At 44.1% G+C, this 19,523-nt stretch overlaps 1 protein-coding gene across 2 annotated transcripts in view; it reads right to left on the reverse strand.

Annotated features, from left to right (window-relative positions):
* Positions 1 to 19,449, reverse strand: part of skib (v-ski avian sarcoma viral oncogene homolog b) — a 32,243-nt gene extending 12,794 nt beyond the window's left edge. The window contains exon 1 of one of the 2 annotated variants that reach the window (XM_061043070.1): positions 17,974 to 19,449. In XM_061043070.1, the coding sequence (XP_060899053.1) occupies positions 17,974 to 18,876 (903 nt within the window). In that variant the 5' untranslated portion in view covers positions 18,877 to 19,449. The remainder of the gene's footprint in view (positions 1 to 17,973) is intronic. The other variant, XM_061043071.1, reaches the window with a different exon arrangement.
* Positions 19,450 to 19,523: the final 74 nt, after the last annotated feature.

Below are 19,523 nucleotides of genomic sequence, written 5' to 3' on the forward strand. Positions count from 1 at the left end.
ACAGCAGTCTGGATTTAGTCAGGGTCTAGACCTCCAGTGTCTGAAGGATTGACGGGCCAGATTGATGCTTTCATATCAGTGTGAACAAATGATTCAGGGATTGAAACAAAATCTTTTTCCATAAACAAAAAATAAGAACAAAACATGATATACTCAAATGACTTTGATATAGGCCACAAACATTGTTGATAGAAAACATTTCAAAGATTTATCCTTGTTCATTTTTAATCTAAATATATATTTTTTTAAATCAAGAAATCTATCTAACTCTTGATTTTAATACTTTTCATTCAGCAAACTGAACATATATAAACACAATAAAATTTTGCTATTTTTCCTTTATTTATTTTTTATTAACTTGACTTAAACCAGTTGTTTCGGCAGATGGCCACTTTCTCTATTCCTAGTGCACAAGCTTATATTACAGACTCAATATATAGAGTAGCTTAGCAGACCTTGTGCTATTATTAATTTAATTTGACCGACTATAATCGTGCACTGGGTAACATACGGCTAATTTCAGCTATAATGAAATTAGAAAAACACGATGTAACCAATGAAAAACTGAGGCCTGGGCCTTTTTCTTTTAAATATTAAAGCAGCTCACCATACAGTCAGCTGAGCAGCGGTTTGTGACGGCGGGCCCTCCCAGTAAGCTGAGCCACATGACCGCATGCCCCCCAAGCGGCCGTCGGGAGACAGGAGGGCAGGTGGCAGGTTTATTTGGAAAGATGAAAATGGGATGAATAGCAGAGGTTAAGAGGTGTGAGGGGACGGGATGAGGGCACAGGGGGATTTAAGGGAGGAGGTCATAAAAGCTGTGAGAGGGTGAGGTGAAGTTAGGGTCACCACTCACTCACTCAGGGTCCTGTGTGATGTCATTTCACCAACACAGTGTACTGAGAACTGCTCACGAGCTAAATGGTTGAACCAAGGTCATAAATAATGCAGAAATGTATAGATACCACTTTGGTCATTCTGTTAAAATGCTGCTTTCCTGGTTGCCAGGTTAGAAAATCAATCGCATTCTAACACTGTTGTTTCCAACACTTTTCAAACAGTGACGTACTGATAAACTAATGTTACACACACCAAATACAACCTTTAATGACATTTCTTTTGGAAAACAGCTTTGAACTTCAAATTCACCTTAAAGGCATTTAGCATATATAGATTCCCCTAAAATATTGGTCTATTTTCCTAATCCATTAACCCTTTGTCTTACTCCAATTTTTCACTTCCTCCTTTTCCTTTATTTTGCTTGATCTATTTTATTATTTTTTTAAATTGTAAGGAAATACACACATACAAACAAACACACACGTGAATCCTGTCCAAGTATCTACTTTTGTTTGTTGGTTTGTCTGTTTGCTGGTTATGAATGTGATGATCATAACGTTTTTGACCGTTAAATGTTTTTGTTTTGTTGAATATTCTCCAGATATCGTTTAATCTTATAATTTAATGTACGTATATTTTTGATTACAGATTACCATAAACTAGCTTTACAGTTCCTTGAGTGTCCACTTGAGGCCCGGCTCAGAAAAACCAAGGAATCCCAGGTTCGCATGTTACATGCCTATTTTTATAATCTGGTACCAAAAAAAACTGTTTTGTGTCAACAGCTCATTTCTGTACTTCAATACACTGTACCATGGTGGTGGTGGGGTGTTTATAACTCAGCTATTTTGATTATATAAAGAGTTTTGCAAATAATTGTCATTAGGGGCTAGGTTGATTTGACTGAAAGCTGATCGCATTGTAGCAGTTTGCTAACAGGCTTAAGGCTTAACTCATTTCAAAATGACCACCATCTTTGGCCTTCATAACGCTTCTTCAGGAACCAATTGGTAATGTCACAAAGACTACCTCCATCTCTTATACAGTCTATGCACTAAGTACACAAGGGTTAAAAAAGCATGTTGTTTGTTTTTTTACTGCATCAACATAGAGACAACTTTATACTGCTAGAAAGCACAACCAGTGGAGTGTTAATGAGTCCATTCAGATAGACAGGAAACAACGAGGAAAGCAAAAAAGACCTCATATTAAAGAAGCCTTGACGTAACTGAGGAGAATTACAGCTGCAAGAAGGGGGAAAAACTGTGTTTTTTACATGTCTTCAACCAATTATCCATCAACACATTTTCAAACCGACACTGGGAGTTTTTGCCTTGGAAAATTTTCCCCGCTCTCTCTAGAGCAGCGATGTGACTCAAACGTACAAGGGGCCTCACAGGGCAAGTTTGTGTATACTGTAATATTTGACAGAGATCAAATAGCGTTTCACTTGTTTCCACTTGTTCAAGGAATTGTCTGTAAGGGAAATAGGGGATAAAACACCCACAACATCCGTTCCTTAGATCACACATTCCATCCTTAAACACTAGTTTTGTTTCCCTCCTTCGTTCATAAGAAAACATATCTGCTTACAGTAATTAGGTGAGAGGGCTCGGTCCTTGCAGCTTCCATAAAACAAATACGAGTGCTCTAAAATGGAGGGCTGAGAGGGGCGGCTGGTGGACCGCAGCACCTCATGAATTCTGCAATTTGCCGTCTGTTTCTTGACTGAAAAATTATTGGAAATGTCTCTTCCTGGATGATTTTTATTGCACAAGAGCCTGTGTTTTTCTCCATGGCAACCACATAACAGTTGAGCCCAACTAAGCTCTGACTCAACAAACAGAACTCCACAAAATACCCATTTCAGCGCCAGGGTCCCCCCGCCAACCCCCCCTTTTCTTCTCCTTGCCCAGTTTTCCTGCATAAACCCAGCCCGAGACGGCTTTAAAACAGGCAGAGTGATCGCACTGACCATGAATGAAGACTGGGATTAATCAGGGCACAGATGTGACAAGCTACAGGAAAACCTGACGAGCCTCAGGTGCTGCATAGGTCCAGGGCTTTTCTCGCAAGCCGGAGCCATGATGCTATTGAGTACAGTAGGACAGGCAGCAGCTGGGTTCTGTTAACCTGGGGGACACTCGCTTGAAGCAAAAGCAGGTTTCAGAACAAACACCGAACTGAGCATTACATAAAAGTCTGTTTCTCTCTCTTGCGCTCATGGTGGGCTGAACTGCAGGAAGAAGGCGCTTTGTGGCGCTAACATAGGAGCAGTCAGTCCTGGGATTACTGCTGCATGCAGGCACAGGCCTAAGAGCGGGGCATCATGTATGATGTGGCCTTTCTCTGCTAATCTCTCAGACCTGCAGGGTGGACACTGACAAGATAAACTCACAAGAGACTAATTACACACAGAAGTTGTTACACTGGTGGACGCTCGTGTTGAGAATTAAATTAAATCTCAAGATGAGCTGTTGATAAAAAGTCTGGTGCTCTCTATTCATGCCCACCAATTTCTTTCATAGCTACTTAAACTGTGAAGTTATTTGAAGGACACTGAAGGAGTTGTAGTCCTCCTACCATCTGTCCTTGAATCATACTCATCACTTAGCATGCCAGGAGAGGATTAAGTTCAATACTTTCTCAATGGTGAAGCTTCAACCTTCTTGTCTTGACTAGTTAAGGCCATTCCTAAGAAAACAAGACATATCTTCTAAACTGTAACTTAAGACAACAGTGAGCCGGGCTGCAGTTTCAGCTGCTGTTGAGCAGCTGTACGGCCTTTAGCATGTTGTGTATGTGTGTGGCTGCTCTTGAATCTTACAAGCCTTTGAGAGGCTTCGCCCTTGCAAAAACAAAGAATCAAGCAAATTATCCTTTATTTGTTGCATATAAGGTCACTGCAAAGGGGCATGGGACGCAGCCAACTTTTCTTTCTGCCTCTCCCTGGCTCCCCGGTCTCCTCGTAGTGAGCACAGAGGAGTATGCCGCAGGGAGGGGAGGCCCTACACAGGAACTCAATAATAACTTTCAGCAGTCTAGCCAGGAGGCTGGAAGCCCAGACTGCGGCTGTTCCCTCCTGTCCTCTTTCCCCCCTCCGCAGAGCCCCATGCTCCTCCCTTCACTCCCCCTCCCCCTCCTCCTCCTGCTGCTGGCCTGTGTCTGCTCCACAGGCCTGATGCATTCTGCAGACAGGCCAGCGCTCTTAAAGAGACACAGGCCACATTTTTATCCCCTGAATCACTGCAGTGAACGGAACCACTAAAGCAGGAGCAGAGTCCCTCGTTTCCAGCCTCTCAATCAGGGGCCTGTGCTTTATTTCGCTCCCTTTTTTCTCAAAGCTCGGGACTCTGACATGACGCAAAGTGTGAAAGAATAAACAGAGCAAAGTATGTTGAGAGACTCTCAGTGAGTCTCCGGCTAGATCCTTTCACTGGGGCCGCCTTTGAAGGTGCCTTTGATGCTTTCTGTAAAGTTTGTCAAGTGCAATCAATGTTCCTGGTAATGTAAGTATATTTAATACCATTGTCATGATAATTTTTGGAGACACTCCAACAAAACTAATAATGAGGATTCTGAATTGACACTCAGCAGCTGAGCCTGCTGAAATATAAATTCCACTCCGGTTACACCACATACCACTCAATGTCTGCGTCAGAGGACATCACTGAAGTATTTTTTATCACAGATTAATATGTGGGTTGTATTTTTGGTTGATCAATTCATTGTTGGTCTTTAAAACATCACAAAATTGAAGAAGACTGAAGTGATGTCAGCAAGTGTTTTTGGGTCAACGGAACAAACATTTTAAATGTTCTATAAGTTTTACAAAAAATAATCAAAAAAATCTTTTTTTTTTTTACATATAGGTTTATAAACTTTCACAAAACTACTTGGCAAAACTACACCCGGCAAACAGCTTCATATTGAATTCATGCACCCCTGCAGGCTTTATATATATTGGAAGCCTACAATAAGAAGTGGAAAGCCTGTCTTTCATGTTTTAAACAAATGCTGCCAACAATTAGACAACTTAGCAGCTATTTGAATCAGACCCTTTACTTTGTTACTGATTGTTTTGGCCCAAATAAGTGAAAATCCTCTAATTAAATATTCAGTGCCTTCCCTTTTTATGAGTTTGCACAGAATAAGAGCCTCCTAAATAGCGTGTGGCTGAGCAGAGCCATGTTGAGCTCTATACCACAGCAAGGAAACGATTAAAAATTTATTAGAGTTGAGTGACACAGAAACCTACAAGGGCGTGCCTGCCAAACACGCTCTCATTCTTTTGCTGTCAGCACTTTTTCCTCTCTTCATATACAAACTGTGCGAAGCAGCAGAGGGTCTAAAAACACATCCCCATGTCTGGCAAGAAAAGGAGGTCAGTATACCTCATTTATAACAAACACATTCAATTTGTATTCTTATTTGAAAAGAGTGGGTTTATATTGCACATCAGATAGGGACACAGAGGCTTCACAACCTTCGATTATTTTAGTATCTTGAAGATGCGAAAGGGTTAACACATCTCAGCTGCAGCATAACAAAAGATGAAATCTCTATGGGAGATATCAGTGCCAGAGTCAGCAAAGCAGCACAGTCCTCTGCGATGATAACCCCGTTCTGGAAAACCTATAACACTGAGCATCCAGCTTGAGATGGAGCAGACAGCTCCAGCTCTGACTTTTTAAAAACGGAGGAAAGAAAATCTTCCAGAAGAACATAACTGAGGCTCTCAGGAGGGTCTTTATCCCTCAAATCTCCATGAGAATCTCACTGGACTCAAACTCTGGTATTTTCTTGGCTTAACAATGTTGTTATTCGCCCTTAATTCAGATGTGCAAACAAAATTAAGCTACCACCTGACTGTACGGCTTTTTCTCAACAAAGAAAGAGAGAGAGAGAGAGAGAGAGTAGAGCCTGAATCTGTAGCCGCACAAAACAACTTATTACTCGGTGGTGGTGTGCAGGCCTCTTTTGAGAGGGTGACGCATACCCAAACAACACCAAGCCATTGAATCACCAGTGTTTACCCAGTCACATAATTCTGCACCATCTGTAGATCTCAGGTCTGATCGTCTGCACAGCAAAAACAAGCTAACGGCAACGTCTAGGAGACACTTCTTCACTAAGCTACCATCTCCTTAAACCCCTTTTATATACAGCTTCCTCGTTAAATCACAACAAAGCTCCCCCTGCCTGCCCAGAATACATCTTTATTCTCAGCAGTGATAACAGCCTCACAGTGACGTCCTCTCCTTTGCCCTCGAACTCTGAACCGGCCGTCACCTCCTTCACCTTACAAGACAGATGCAGGATGAAAAAGAAGGCAATGAACTTCTGACCTGTCATTCAGACTGCAGAGGAAGCTTTGCAGCTCGAGGGCAACCAAAGTCCACCATCCACTCTGTCTCTCCTCCTCCTCAGCGTCTCACCCTCTACCATCCCATAAAGCCCCACTAAAAAACCTCCTGCTCCCCCTTTTATGGCTGCCAGATGGTGGGGAGGCCTCCTTGCCTCTGGACTTGCCTCTCTAGTCTAGTAAAACCAGTTGACCTCGGCAACATAAAAACTGCTATTTATGAAAAGGCTTGGAACAAAACACACAAACTGAAACAATCAAATGCCATCTCATCTCCCAAAGAGCCCTTTTACAAGATGACAGCAGAGACCCCTGCACTCAGGTCATGGTGATGGCAATGGTGGTGGTGAGGTCCAGATGCAGAGACAACACCCAGGTACATTTCTTTTTTTTCTTCTTTTTTTTTTTTGCGTCTGTGTGAAGTCGTTTTATTTGCGTGCCTTGGGTGTGAGCGCAGGACTTTGGCAGCGTCTAAATTTCTCCCTGAGAAACAGAGAGGCAAAACAAACAGAGCAGTCTGCATTCAGGTCAAAGCTGAACCGCAGAACCACAGTCTGGCCTGCGGTTCACAACACACTGTTCCAGCTCTGACTTCACCTAAAACAAACACTCTCAAGACCCGTCCACCTCAGCCAGAGGGAGAGGAATCTGAGAGAAAGTTTTGATTTGAACTCTATTAACATATCCCTGCTCTCACTCTCTCTTTCGCTCTACTTTTTCTTCTTCTTCTGCTTCTCTGAGCGATGTTTTTGCACCAAACGCTCTGCAAACTCAAGTCTTTTCACGCTCTTGTCACTTGTGTAGGAGTTGTTGCCCTTTGACGGCATGCTCGGACCCAGTCCAAAGTCTGCAAGCATGCAGAGTCGGGTTGGAAACAGGGTTAAAAGGCCAAAGATCATATTTTTATAAAAGAGCTGTCCAATCAATGGCTTGTTCTTCTCTTTCTTTTTTTTCTTTTCTTTTTTACTGCGAATCAATTTAAGTGATTATCTGCGCTTCCAATAACAACTTTCTTCCCCTCTGTCATCCTCACATGCCCCTCCCTTTTTTTTTTCTTCCTTTATTTGTTCTACCGGTAGGAATCTACCGTTTATGTCCTGCAATTCAACCTGACCTCCAGGCAACCCCTGCCATGGCTGCCTAAGCCATTAAGGTAGCTGTGACTGTGGGTTATTAGTGTGATAAAAGTTTACTGTCCCTACAGCCACTCGGCATGGCTGCTGTTTAACGCCTCTGAGGAGTTTGTCTATGGGAGGGTTTATGCTGCAGATTGGCCATCAGGGCATTTGGCCAGTGGGTCAGATCCCAATATAACTGTTAAGAGTGAACATTGTGATCAGAAAAGGGACACAAGAAGCCTAAAGAAGGCAAACAGAATCTAAGGTGTACACAGCAGACTGAGTCAAGAGGATGAATCAAACTGGAGCATCCCTCTGTGCGTCGGCTCTCTGGAAATATGTAGACAAGAGGACTTAGGGGGGTGGTGGTGGTTGTCTGTGCTATGTTTTTCCCTGTGCGGCAGAAGTTGTGGGCAGCCGAGCTAACTGCAGCCTCAGCACTTCTCTCCATATTCTCCAGTTTCAAGCCAAGAGAGAGAACAAAGGCAGGGAGTTAAAGCTGCTGCAGAGGTAATGAGGACAGAAGCACGCCGCACAGGAGTATGTGTGTGCCCTCAATAACGACTGCTGCTGCAGTCTATGATGGAGTCCTGTTGGACAGCAAGAATAAAAATCCATGCAGCTGTAGTCTACCCACAGACTGACTGACTGACTGCAGCCCACCCCTTTTTACACAGCAGCTCTGTCTACCACAAAATGGAAACCACAGTGTGAATGGAATCTGCTTGGAGACGCATTTGGATCCATGTAGAGAGACAGTAAAACTCCATTAAAATGTTTACTCCATTGAGACACTTTAGCAGTTATTAAAAGTGGTCAAATAATTTTAACCATTTCAGCCATTGCGTAACATTACAGCAAAGAGAGAAGAAATATAATCCTGTGTTGCCATAAAAAGTAGTCAAATTATCAGAGCGATTTATTCCTTCAAAGCGGTTCCTCATGATGCACTGTCAAGAAATCAGGCGAAATGTGTCAGATGGCAGAGCTGGGTTTTCACAAATGACACAAGCTCAATTTCCTGAGAATGACACACAGTGCGAGCTGTGGTGTGAAGTTTCTGGGAAGAAATGGCGCGGCAGGACTCAGAATTGAGGAAATCCACATTATTTCTGAAGGAGAATCCCAATTAAACTTGAGGACACACCCACTACCTTTTTTTTTTTCTCCACTTTTGGGGACTTCAGGGCCTCCTCCTACCAGTTGGAATCAATAATGTCATTCAAAAAGGAAAAGGTGTGTGGAGGGAGACATTTTACAGTGATAACAAAAGATGGTACAAAGGGTTATAAACTCCAACAGGAGAAACATGTCTTATGGTGGTCGGTATTCATTATACACATTATATCCTCCTGTAGGCCCAAACAATGCATGCTAATTGTTTTTGTTGTTTCAAAGCATCATGAACAACATGTTCAGATCTGCTTTGCTGCACTAGAATAATCTAAAACCATGCATTACCGACAGATGTAACGTCTAATGTCTAAAAAGTGACTTATTATAGCAAGCACTATCTAACGGGTAAATGTATGTATTCTAACATTATTTAACCCAATGTCTTTAATTTTGCAGTCTGGTGCATTCCTCAGTGAGGCTGTTTTGGCAGCACTTGGCTGTAAAGCTGTGTCAGTGCTGGTCCATGCCAACCCCACCCCATTAAGGCCGAACCCTGCACATCATGTGTTTCCACTTTACCGATAGGGTGGAAATGACCTCAATGCAGTAAAAGATGACAGGGGTGCTAGCACTGTTCACCAGATGTGAGCAGAAAAAAAAGAGAGGGAGAAAGAAGAGAAGGAGGAGGAGGAAGGGGAGAGAAAACCATTCGCCTGAAGAATTTACTGCAAACCCCCCAAGGAACCCTGTGATTGAGGGTTCAAGTCGAGCACCAGAGGTTCCTGCTGTATCTCAACAGCACTCAGGGAGCACAGACCCTCCCGGCCCGGCCACGCAAACACACACGTATGTGCATGTAAGCATAAATCCCCCAAAGAAACTGTCATTCCAGTGCACCTGCTAGCAACACAAAAGCCACTTCCTCCCACTGTGTCCAGCCAAGCCCCTTTATCCCATTTAGTACAGCCTGCACAACAACAAAGGCAGAGAAATTAGGGAGCTGCAATGATGATAGGGCGACTAATCTCTTTGGAGGGACTCATTATAACAGCAGCGTGTACAGTTCATCAGCTGAAAGGAGTGAATTAAATATGGACATGCAGAGATGGGCGTCTTTGTGGAAGATGAGTGCAAACACAATGCCCCACTTTTAGCTCTGGAATAATTCATACATTCCATATGGGACAGATGCCCCAACTGGACTATCATCTCTGTATTCGATTTTACACTTTCAACTGACACGAGGTCACACACGAACTGATGACCTCCAAGTTTTGTTTTGTGTTATGTATCCTTCATATCTTGCTCTCCAGTAAGGGACCTTGTCAGATCATCAAAGCTCACACGACTTTGCACTTAAACACACACTCCTGTGCAGCAGATTAAGTTGTTGGTGCCAAAAGGAGAGGTGATTACTCAGTTTATGATGATAATCTGAAAAGCAGCTTGACGTTTTTCAAGATGATGTGTGTACACACTCTTCTCTTACTGCAAGACATATACTACTTAAGACACAGGGCTTATATTAGTCCCCTCATTATTGGATAAAGGGTGGGCCTGATCTATTTCAGGACATGGCTGTCTGTGTCTGCACTCGTCCACTTGCTGGAAATAAAGCCAGACACTTGTCAACGCCACAAGCACAGGGGAGGCGGACAGTCCTGCTGGGCAGCCGGCACAACGAGCACAGTGCAGGGCATTGGACACCTGCAAAAAAGGAGGGAGTCAGGGGGGAGGGGAGCGGTGTCCTCAGCATGTGAGCAACTGTAGCCCATCTGTATGCCTGTCTCTACAAATGTAGACCATGCTGTATTGACGCAGACAGAGCAGTTAGTGAGAGGTGGGTCAGGGGGCAACACTCAGTGAAACTGAAGGGCTAAGTTTATGCAGAGAAACAGTACATTCAGCTTTTGAATGAGGCCATAAACAATACTAACAAGGCCAATGAGGCAAAAAGGTCCACCTGACCAGCTGATGCTGTGCAGGGAGTGACCATGACGGATCCTGGGGTGACTGTAATTCTGAATAAATAACCCCCCCCCCTCCTTGTCATTGCAACAGAGTCTGCTAGGACAGCTGTGCTGAATTCATTTGATACGGGTGCCTGCTGACAATGCTGCATTGCTCTGTCTCTGCAAGAAAGCATGTTGAGCTGCTCTGAGGAGCACACAGGGACCTGCTTCTATTCACCAATGCTGAATGATTGTTCCGCGATACAAGGCAAAGCTCTGACCCCTGAGAAACCAAGCTAGGAAAAAAATAAACCACGTTTTGGACGTTGTTGCCAATCAATGCACCAATGTAATCTCATAACTAATAACACCACTGATCTATCGGGCAAATTATCTTGTGACAAAAACAAAAACCAGTGTGGCGCTAGCAGAGAGTGGTATGTTAATCGAAGCCGGTAAATTGTAATAAATCTGTGTATTTTGTCAGCATTTGCCATTGCTTGAGTCTGGGTATAAGAATCGGTATTGTGCAGAAGGATTGGTATCAAAAAGCCTCTCTACTGCACTTGGCATGATGGTTCATATCCCAGTACCTGCATGAAATAGGCTTCTACTCTGGATTAAATTTAATGTGTAATAGCACACAGGAAAACAGGATCTATCTATCTCTCTATCTATCTATCTATCTATCTATCTATCTATCTATCTAGCTATCTATCTTCAAAGTGAGACACACAGCCCTGCAGCCTTACCCGGATACATGTGCTGCATATGTAGGCCAGTCTGAATACAGACTGATACAGCGTGTGCTCTCTACAGTGGAGGTGGAGATCTAAGTATAATGCAGTGTGAGGGGGAGTACAGTAGGAGATCTCAGCGGAGGAGAGCCTGTGTCTGTGTGTGTGTGTGTGTGTGTGTGTGTGTCTATGTGTGTGTGTGCCTTTGGGTGTGTGATCTTCAGGGTTGAGGAGGTGTCAAACGGAGGAGGTGAATGATGTTGGCTGTGCAGAGGAGGTGTCAGACAAGGAGGTCCCAGTGATGAAGAAGGGAAGCTTTACTCGTTGCTGACCCGTGGGAGAAGTGTGTGTGTGTGTGTGTGTGTGTGTGTGTGTGTGATGCAGAGTATAGAGGTGGAGGTGGAGGAGGAGAAGGTAGAGGAAGTGGAGAAGGGGGAGGAGGAGGAGGCGGCGAAACTTAACATGTCATGGTGTAGAGGTCACAGAGAAAGAGGATGGGCAGTATATGGAGGAGGGTGAGGTCTCTGTACTGTAAGAGGTCTTTGCACTGTGAAGTCTGTGCGTATATGTGTGCGTAAGTCTGTGTGTGTGTGTGTGTGTGTGAGTTCTGGCGCGCTTCTTTGAGCCCACCAGCCAGAGAGCACGAAGTTCTTATTTAGCACAGGAAGAGCAGCTCTGCTTAGCAACCACAGCCGCCCTCCAATCACAAGCTTACAGAGTAGACTCCAACAGAGGATGAGTCCTCTCTGAGAGTGCGTGGAGTCTGACCGAGGCCTCCAAATGTTGAGGCACACGCCTTCCCACACACAAAATCATACGTAAAACAGGTCTGTAAAGCAAACTAGTCCTCCAAATGTAAGCCAAAAACTATTCATGCCCCTTCTGTGTCTCCTCCGCTTTGCTGTCTACTGAACTCAGCAGAGAATTCAAAGTTAATCGAAACCATAATCCAAATTTTTAATTATGCATATCCCAAAGAGCAAAGCATCCATGTAAATCCCTAAAACATGTATCCTCCTTTTCCCCAGCATTCTCCTTTTCTGTGCAGCAACTTGGCACCGCACCAGGTACAAGTGATCCGACTGCAGCCGCGGATTGTGATCCGCTAGCCATCGAAACAGGAGGCACGAACAAGATTTGGCCCGAATGGCGTCTGAACACTGAGCAGTCTGTTTGGTTTAGCCGCGTGAGCTAATCCTTATGATAGCTTTGGAGGTGGTCGGTGGGCGGATTGTAGGCGAGAGCAGCATGCCGATTTGTCATATGGCACCAGCAGGGCCTGCTTCTGCTCTGGCTGGAGCTCCATTAGCACGTCGCCAATGTGGTCTAACAGCTCTGTAGCTTAGAGAGCTGAAGGTCATTAAGGAGAGAGCGAGAGAAATTTTTAGGGGATAAATATTGCAAATTTCTCCAAAGTCTCGTCAGAAAGTCTCATGATCTGGTTTGTACAATTGCTCTGCTGGTTTTGTCCATGTAACATGCTGTCTGCTGTATATCTAATTCATGCGCTAATTACACAATTCCACAGGGGATGGCAATAAATTGCGAGGATGTTTTGAGAAGGAGGAGAGAGTTTTTTGTTCCTGAAGACGGTGTCCAGAAAAGATGACGTTTAGACGTACGCCCTGGTCTCGGCATTCCAGGGGTTATGCAGGATTATCAGAGTTTAAACCCCTCCCTCCCTGACTGCAGCAGCTTAGTATAGCTCAGCCAGCAGCAGATGCAGACTCCAGGATTTCCTGTCTCTGCACCAGATGGGCCTGACTCTTAATCACAGGGCTGGAAATCAGGAGGTGATCGAGGAGGAATTGATGATGATTGTGGAATAACACAAGCCCATACAGGCATCTGTTCTGCCACAAACGGACCCGACCTACTGCAGTCACACAGCCTGTGCTCATCTCCTCCCTCAGCTCATCATCGTTCTCATCATCATCACTGATCAACACTCATCATCTTCCTCGCTCTTTCCACCAGTTATACAAGAACTCTTTCACACGATAGCACTGTGCTGTGTCATCGAGGTCAACAGACAAACCGAGCAAAAACTGTCCATATGAGATGACCAGAAGTGGAGCAGGGTAATAATATAGTACGGTTTATTTGAATATTAAACATATTTCAAGTCAGGAGGCTAGATATTGTCTGACTTTTCAGTTTAATGATGTTTACAATTAATTCATAAAGATGCTTCTTTAAGCCAGGCTTGCAAATTCAGTTACAGTACCTCTTAAATTGCCTCTAAAAGCACCATTTCATGAAAAGTATTTTTCATTAATTCATTAGTAACTGAAAAACATGTATTTGTAAGAATGTAAAATGTGTGTTTATGGAAGCATACAAATATGCACTGACTTTTCCCCTTTTAATCCAGTTTATGCTATTTGACTTTTTAACTCCAGATATTCAAAAGTATCATGAAAAAGAAACGTGTTTTTGGTATAAGAAATATCTTTTGTGCACATTTGAGAGACACAAATTAGCTTCAGTGGCCGGTAATTACTTTGGCAACCTTGTACACAAATTTAATTAGTCTCTTCACATTCAATCGAATATCTTCACAAAGCAACTAAAAGCTTCCAAAACATACAGTGGCACAAAACTAAGTACCTTTTCTTTAAGAAATATACTTGAGTGTATTCCAGAGTAAAATACTGACCTTTTTGTCTCCCTCAACTTTAATAGTATATATATATATATATATATATATATATATATATATGACAGGGTTTCTTTGCTGGAAAAGTACTTTGAAGAATGTATTCTGAGTACTTTAGATTCATTCGGATTGATTGAAAGATTGAAGCTGGCTACAAGATTTAAAAAAGGAGTATTTTTACCGCCCTCTGCTTCTCTTGCTTCAGTAAAGGATCAACACTTTAATCACTGGATTTATGTTATTGGCTAACACATTGGCTTGACTAAAAAAGTACTGTAATATACTGCATTTTCAGTAATAACCAGCTGTGCTTTATCGTTGTAAAAAATGTTGCAATGGTTAAACAATTGTAAAAGTATCAATAAGGATGTTCTCTGTAAAAAGGCCATCATTGATTTTTTTCTTTTAAAACAAACTTCCACAAGGCCAAACTCCTCATTGTGCAAAGAAAAAAAAACAACTTCTGATTTTAATTACTTTCTCAGAAGCCATTAAATTGAGTGGCAGATGTTTATGTTTATGTTTTATGATAAGATCATATAATTTCGAAATGAGTCCACCGAGGGTCAATAAAAAATAATCACCTCCTCGCCCCTATCTCTATCAGACATGCAGACAATGCTGCAGGTTTCAATCCGTCTTCCATCTCAAAACCAGGAAATCAGTGACATTGCAAACCCATGAGCAAGGATTTCCCACCCTGAGAGAGGCTGGATGTTACAGACCTATCCACACAGCACCAAAAGAAACAAGGCACAAACAAAGAGAAATGGCTGCACTTCACAGCCTCTGAAAGGCCGGCGCTCGAACAAAGGAGGCGGCAGGTCTTTAGTACACATCACCCATGACAGAACCCCAGCTGACACCCTTTTAACATGGGGTCACCGCTGCCAGAATAGAGGCCACAACCCCTGGGAGCTGCTGAGACCCCTTTGCCTTGACACGCCTGCCCTGCTTTGGACACAACACTGCAGCCAGCAGTCACTGCAAAGATTGGGTGATGGTCTTCAGGGGGGAGGAGGGGGTTTGGGCTGGTCAGTTGGGAACTGGGTGCTGAGTGGGGGTGTGCGAGACAGACGACTGCTCTCAAAAGAAATACATTTCAAAAGGAGACAAAAACTACTCAAAATATGAATTTGTTGCACCAGGATTTAGAAGTCGGAACTAAATGCATGTGACAATCCACGTATCTGGGTGGTTTGGGTCTTATCTGACTGGGTCAACACTGAGCAGACAGGCCATCAAGGACCAAAGAGATGCACCATGTCAGCTTTCAGGGCTTCCCAGAGGTCAGCAGACAGATGGGAATGGAAATGAGCCGGCAGAGAGCTCATTTTAATCTGGCCTGCACAGCTGATCCAGTCATTACACTCGCCTGTTTACATGCAAACACACTGGTATACTCGCTCTGCTTAAAGTCGCCCGCATACATGTGCAGACAAACACACAGTTACCTGATAGCACAGGAGGTATTTCCCATTCATTCATCCACTTTCAAGAAGTGCTGATAACGGAGTACACACAAACCTTTACCCTCTGACACACACTTGATTGGTTTGCTTTAGGTTTGAAGCTAATTTCATCCAGGGAGGAGAACAATGGGATAAGAAATGGCATAAATTGGCCTCAGTTGAACGCTTTTAATATCCATCCCATTAAGGAGGGTCTACACAGTTCTCCAGACCCCCCGTTTACTCTCCGCTCAGTCAGATGATTAAACGCATTGCTCTCACATCTTAGGGATTTTTTTTTTTTTTTTTTTTTACAGTTAATTCTCAAAAGTATTTGACTTTGAAGGGAAAAAAAAGTTTTTGCAATTCAAATCCTCTTTCCTGAAGATTTTCATGCTAATCAGAAAAGTTAACATTTGAATTATTAAATGCTAGGTATAACACAAAGGAACAAGTTGTTTAAAGTGGACTGAAAATTCAAGTTTCTTTTAAATTTCCATATTTTGCTCCTGTGTCAGCAGGATAATCATGTCAGGACTGAATTAAGGAGAGAGCATACCAAAAATGATTTACTGGAATCAAACTGCACTGTGAGGGAGATATTTGTTATCTGCTCACTGTATATCCCTCCGTCCTTTATCAGACAGCCATCTGGCCGGTGGACTGGACACAAGGCCGTGTGATTGGACGGTGTGAAAAGAATGGGGGAAGGCTGGGTCAGTGTCTTTGGAGAAAGGTCAAGGGTCATGGCCCTTTGACAACACATGTCAAGGCCTGGCTCACACACACCCTGTGTCTCCTGAATGAGAGTCTGCAGTCTCCCTCATCTCCACATTATAGCCACAGAGCTAAATAACCAAATGCTGTATTTGATGTGAAACAGACACAATGGTTCACGGGCAACAATTTCTTCTCTGACCAGGCTTCTGCTTTTCTGAGAGGGCTGCAATTCAAGAATTACATATCTTTCACTCTATACTTAAACAGGCTATAAATGCATCCAAATCTGGAATAATGCTTAATCCCTTCAGCAAACTGCACTTTTCCCAAAAATCACATCAGCATTCATCTTCTCTGCAGTTTCTTCCACCATGTTTGGAGGATGAGGTGGGAGTCTAGACAGATGATCCAAGCAGAGGAGGTAACTGTGTTATTAATAAAACACGCTGACATCAGAGAGAGGCTGAGGCTGGCCGATAACATTGAGTTTTTGTTTCACGGGTAAGGCGAGCCGGGCCAATCTGAGCCCCCCGTCTGTCCAGCCGGCCTTTCAGCAGCTTGGCCTGTCAGGCTGATGTATCGGGAGGCGCTGGTGTGCAGCTCCCCGAGGACCCGGCCTGTCTACAAACTGGGACACGACTGACAGTGAACCACAGCAAACAAGCACTGCCCCCTCTGCTATGCTGCCTCCATGATGCACACACACTCACACAAGGAAATTTGTAACTCACAGTCATCAATATATGCTTGGTATGAAAAAATTAGCCACAGGTTTGAGACCCCCCCCCCCCCGGTAATTCTTAACTTGTATTTTATCAGTTTAAGGGAAAAATCATAGAAGTCAGCTGTGGATGCAACAAAATGAAATACATTTGAGTATCTTGAAGATTTTTTTACAAGACTTCAAATACATTTCCAAACCACAAACCTGAGTATTTTCTTAAAAGGGAGTTCTAGGGTTTTTCCAATATCTCTTTAAGTGAAAGTGCCTCATACTGCCTAAAACAAGTCTCATGTATCTGTAACCACGTCTGCCTTTGCAGTGATTTGATATTGTTATCAATCAGCAACAAATAAAACAGATCCACTTGTTTCACAGCATCATATCACAGTGTAAACAGCTGTTTACACTGTTTATGACTTGGATAAGTACTTGGTAAAATATGGTTTTTGAGCATCTCTAGAGTACTGAGGTTTCCCTGTAAGACATCTTCTGGCTCCTGCTCAGCCTGGAGCAGCACCATGGTGCACATGCACAGAGATGTCCACTCATTAGCAGAGTCCCACACAACAGCTGCTCTGTGACGGACGAACAGCCACCTCATCTCAAGGCCCTTTGTCCATACTAAACATCTCTGACCCATGTGAGGAGTCTGGAAGGCGACACACACACACACACACACACACACACACACACACACACACACACACACTCAAAAACATATACAGAAACACACACACCACACTATCTTATCCAACCACACACACATACATTTCCATATCCCAAACCTCATTAAACCCTTATCCACCTTCCCAACCTCGTGGCACCATAATAGGCTACCCTGCCCCCTCTCCACACACCCACCAATAAAATATATCATCAGGACTACATTTATCATAATGCAGATGCCCTTGGGTAACCCTGGGGGGTTAGACTGGGGAGTTTTAACAGATAGGAGGGATGCTATGGGGTGTAAGCGGATGGTTAGAGGCTTCACTGTCACCTCTGTTAGACATATGAGGTGAGTGAGGTGTCATGGAGGTGTATCACAGTGCAGGACAGACACAGGAAGATGTGAGGTGACATGTGATTTGCATTCTAACTCAGTTGGGAATCATGACTAAGACTGGCACACTTGGAAGCGATACAACCAATCAATCAAAAGTAGAACTAACTAAGAAGGAAGCCATCTCAGTATGAATGTTAATGGATACAGATGCTGAAGAAGGCCCGGGGCTGTTGAAATATCCACAAACAAAACACTCCACAGACAATAAGAGAGGGTGAAACAGACCAGACTTACTCTGCAGGATATACTGGACCTCTTGCCCGTCAGGTCATATTTTCCTTTTAACTCTTTAAGCAGCTGCTCCAGATGACTCTTCTCCTCTTTCCCAGTGTAGTCCGGGTCTAAGAGCACATAAGCCCGCCAGTTGGCAGAGTCAAACCCCCAGTGGACAGTACGGTTCTCCAGTCTCTTGTGACTGTGGACCACAAACTTGTGAGGGGGGAACATGAGTCTGCAGTCCATGCACTGTATGCAGGCAGCGCTCGGGCCCGTATACAGTTCCGGGACAAATAAGCCTTTACACCGACCGAAACATTCATGGTAGACTTTGAAGCTCTTCTCTGATCTCTCCAACTCCAGGGAGCCTAACTCCTTGTTGCAGTGAGGGGGGAACGTACCGCCGTAGATGAGAGCATTACACAGGCGCTCAGCATCCGTCTGAGTGATCAGCCCGCAGGACGGAGCCGAGAAGGGCAGGATGCCCACCACTTTTAGGATCTCCAGCTGGTCTGCCGTGCACCTGGAGCAGTAGATGTGCAGGTCGTCGCACACCGAGTTGATCTGCTGGAGGGAGAAATCTCTCAGGACGCTGTTGAGGATCTGCGGGAGGCACAGCCGCTTCTCTCCACCGACAACGAAACAGGAGATGGGCTCCCGCTCCAACACCGTCTCGCACCTCTCCGTGGAGCGGTCGGACGGGATAAAAAGTGGACCCGACATTACCGGAGGTGTCTGGGCCGGCAGGGTGAACATCATCTCTACGGATTTCCCATCTTTACCGAAGAGTGAGTCCTGGTGCCACCGAGCGGAGAACGCTGCCGGTCCACCAAGAGAGCGCATGGAACTTAGATGAAACTGCTTCAGAGTTTGCTGAAGTCCGGGATGGGGCTGAAAGCTGGTGGCCTCCATGTTGTTGTTGGTGGTTAGAAAAGAGGTTTCAAAACTCAAAATGAAAGCTGGAATTGACTTATCGAGTCGAGCGTCCTCAGCATCCGGCTACACGCTCAATAACGCACATTTCCATGTCACCGGAGAAGCTTCCCAGCTCGTCCATTCAGAAAACTGAAGGCTGCGGAATTCACGGCGGCTGTTCCTGTAAGAAGTCACAATTTAAGTCGAAAACTTCTAGACTCAAAATGTGTACTATCCAACGCACAATTGTCGGGTACTTTCTGTCTATACGCTCCTGTGGTTTTACGCACTCCTAATGCGCACTCGAAATATGCCTCGTCTGCTCCGTCTGGCGTACTCTCAGTCTGTCTCCCCTCTCACTCAATGTGTGAGTCTCTCTCTCTCTCTCTCTCTCTCTCTCTCTCTCTCTCTCTCGCCCTCACTGTTTGTTTGTGTCTGGTTCAGTCATTGAATCCCAGCCAGGAATGTGACTGACTCCCCGGGCTGGCTCTTCCCTCAGACAGCTGTTCCTCCCTCTGCTACATGGCAGCTGCACATTAAAAAAAGAAAAGAAAAAATCCCTCTGAGCCGAGCAGAGGGTGGAGCTAAGGAAAAAATAGGTGATATTGGAAATGTAAAAATAAACTTAAGCACTTCAAATGTGT

The sequence above is a fragment of the Labrus mixtus genome, chromosome 7, assembly GCF_963584025.1.
Source record: "Labrus mixtus chromosome 7, fLabMix1.1, whole genome shotgun sequence".
NCBI classification, from domain to species: domain Eukaryota; kingdom Metazoa; phylum Chordata; class Actinopteri; order Labriformes; family Labridae; genus Labrus; species Labrus mixtus.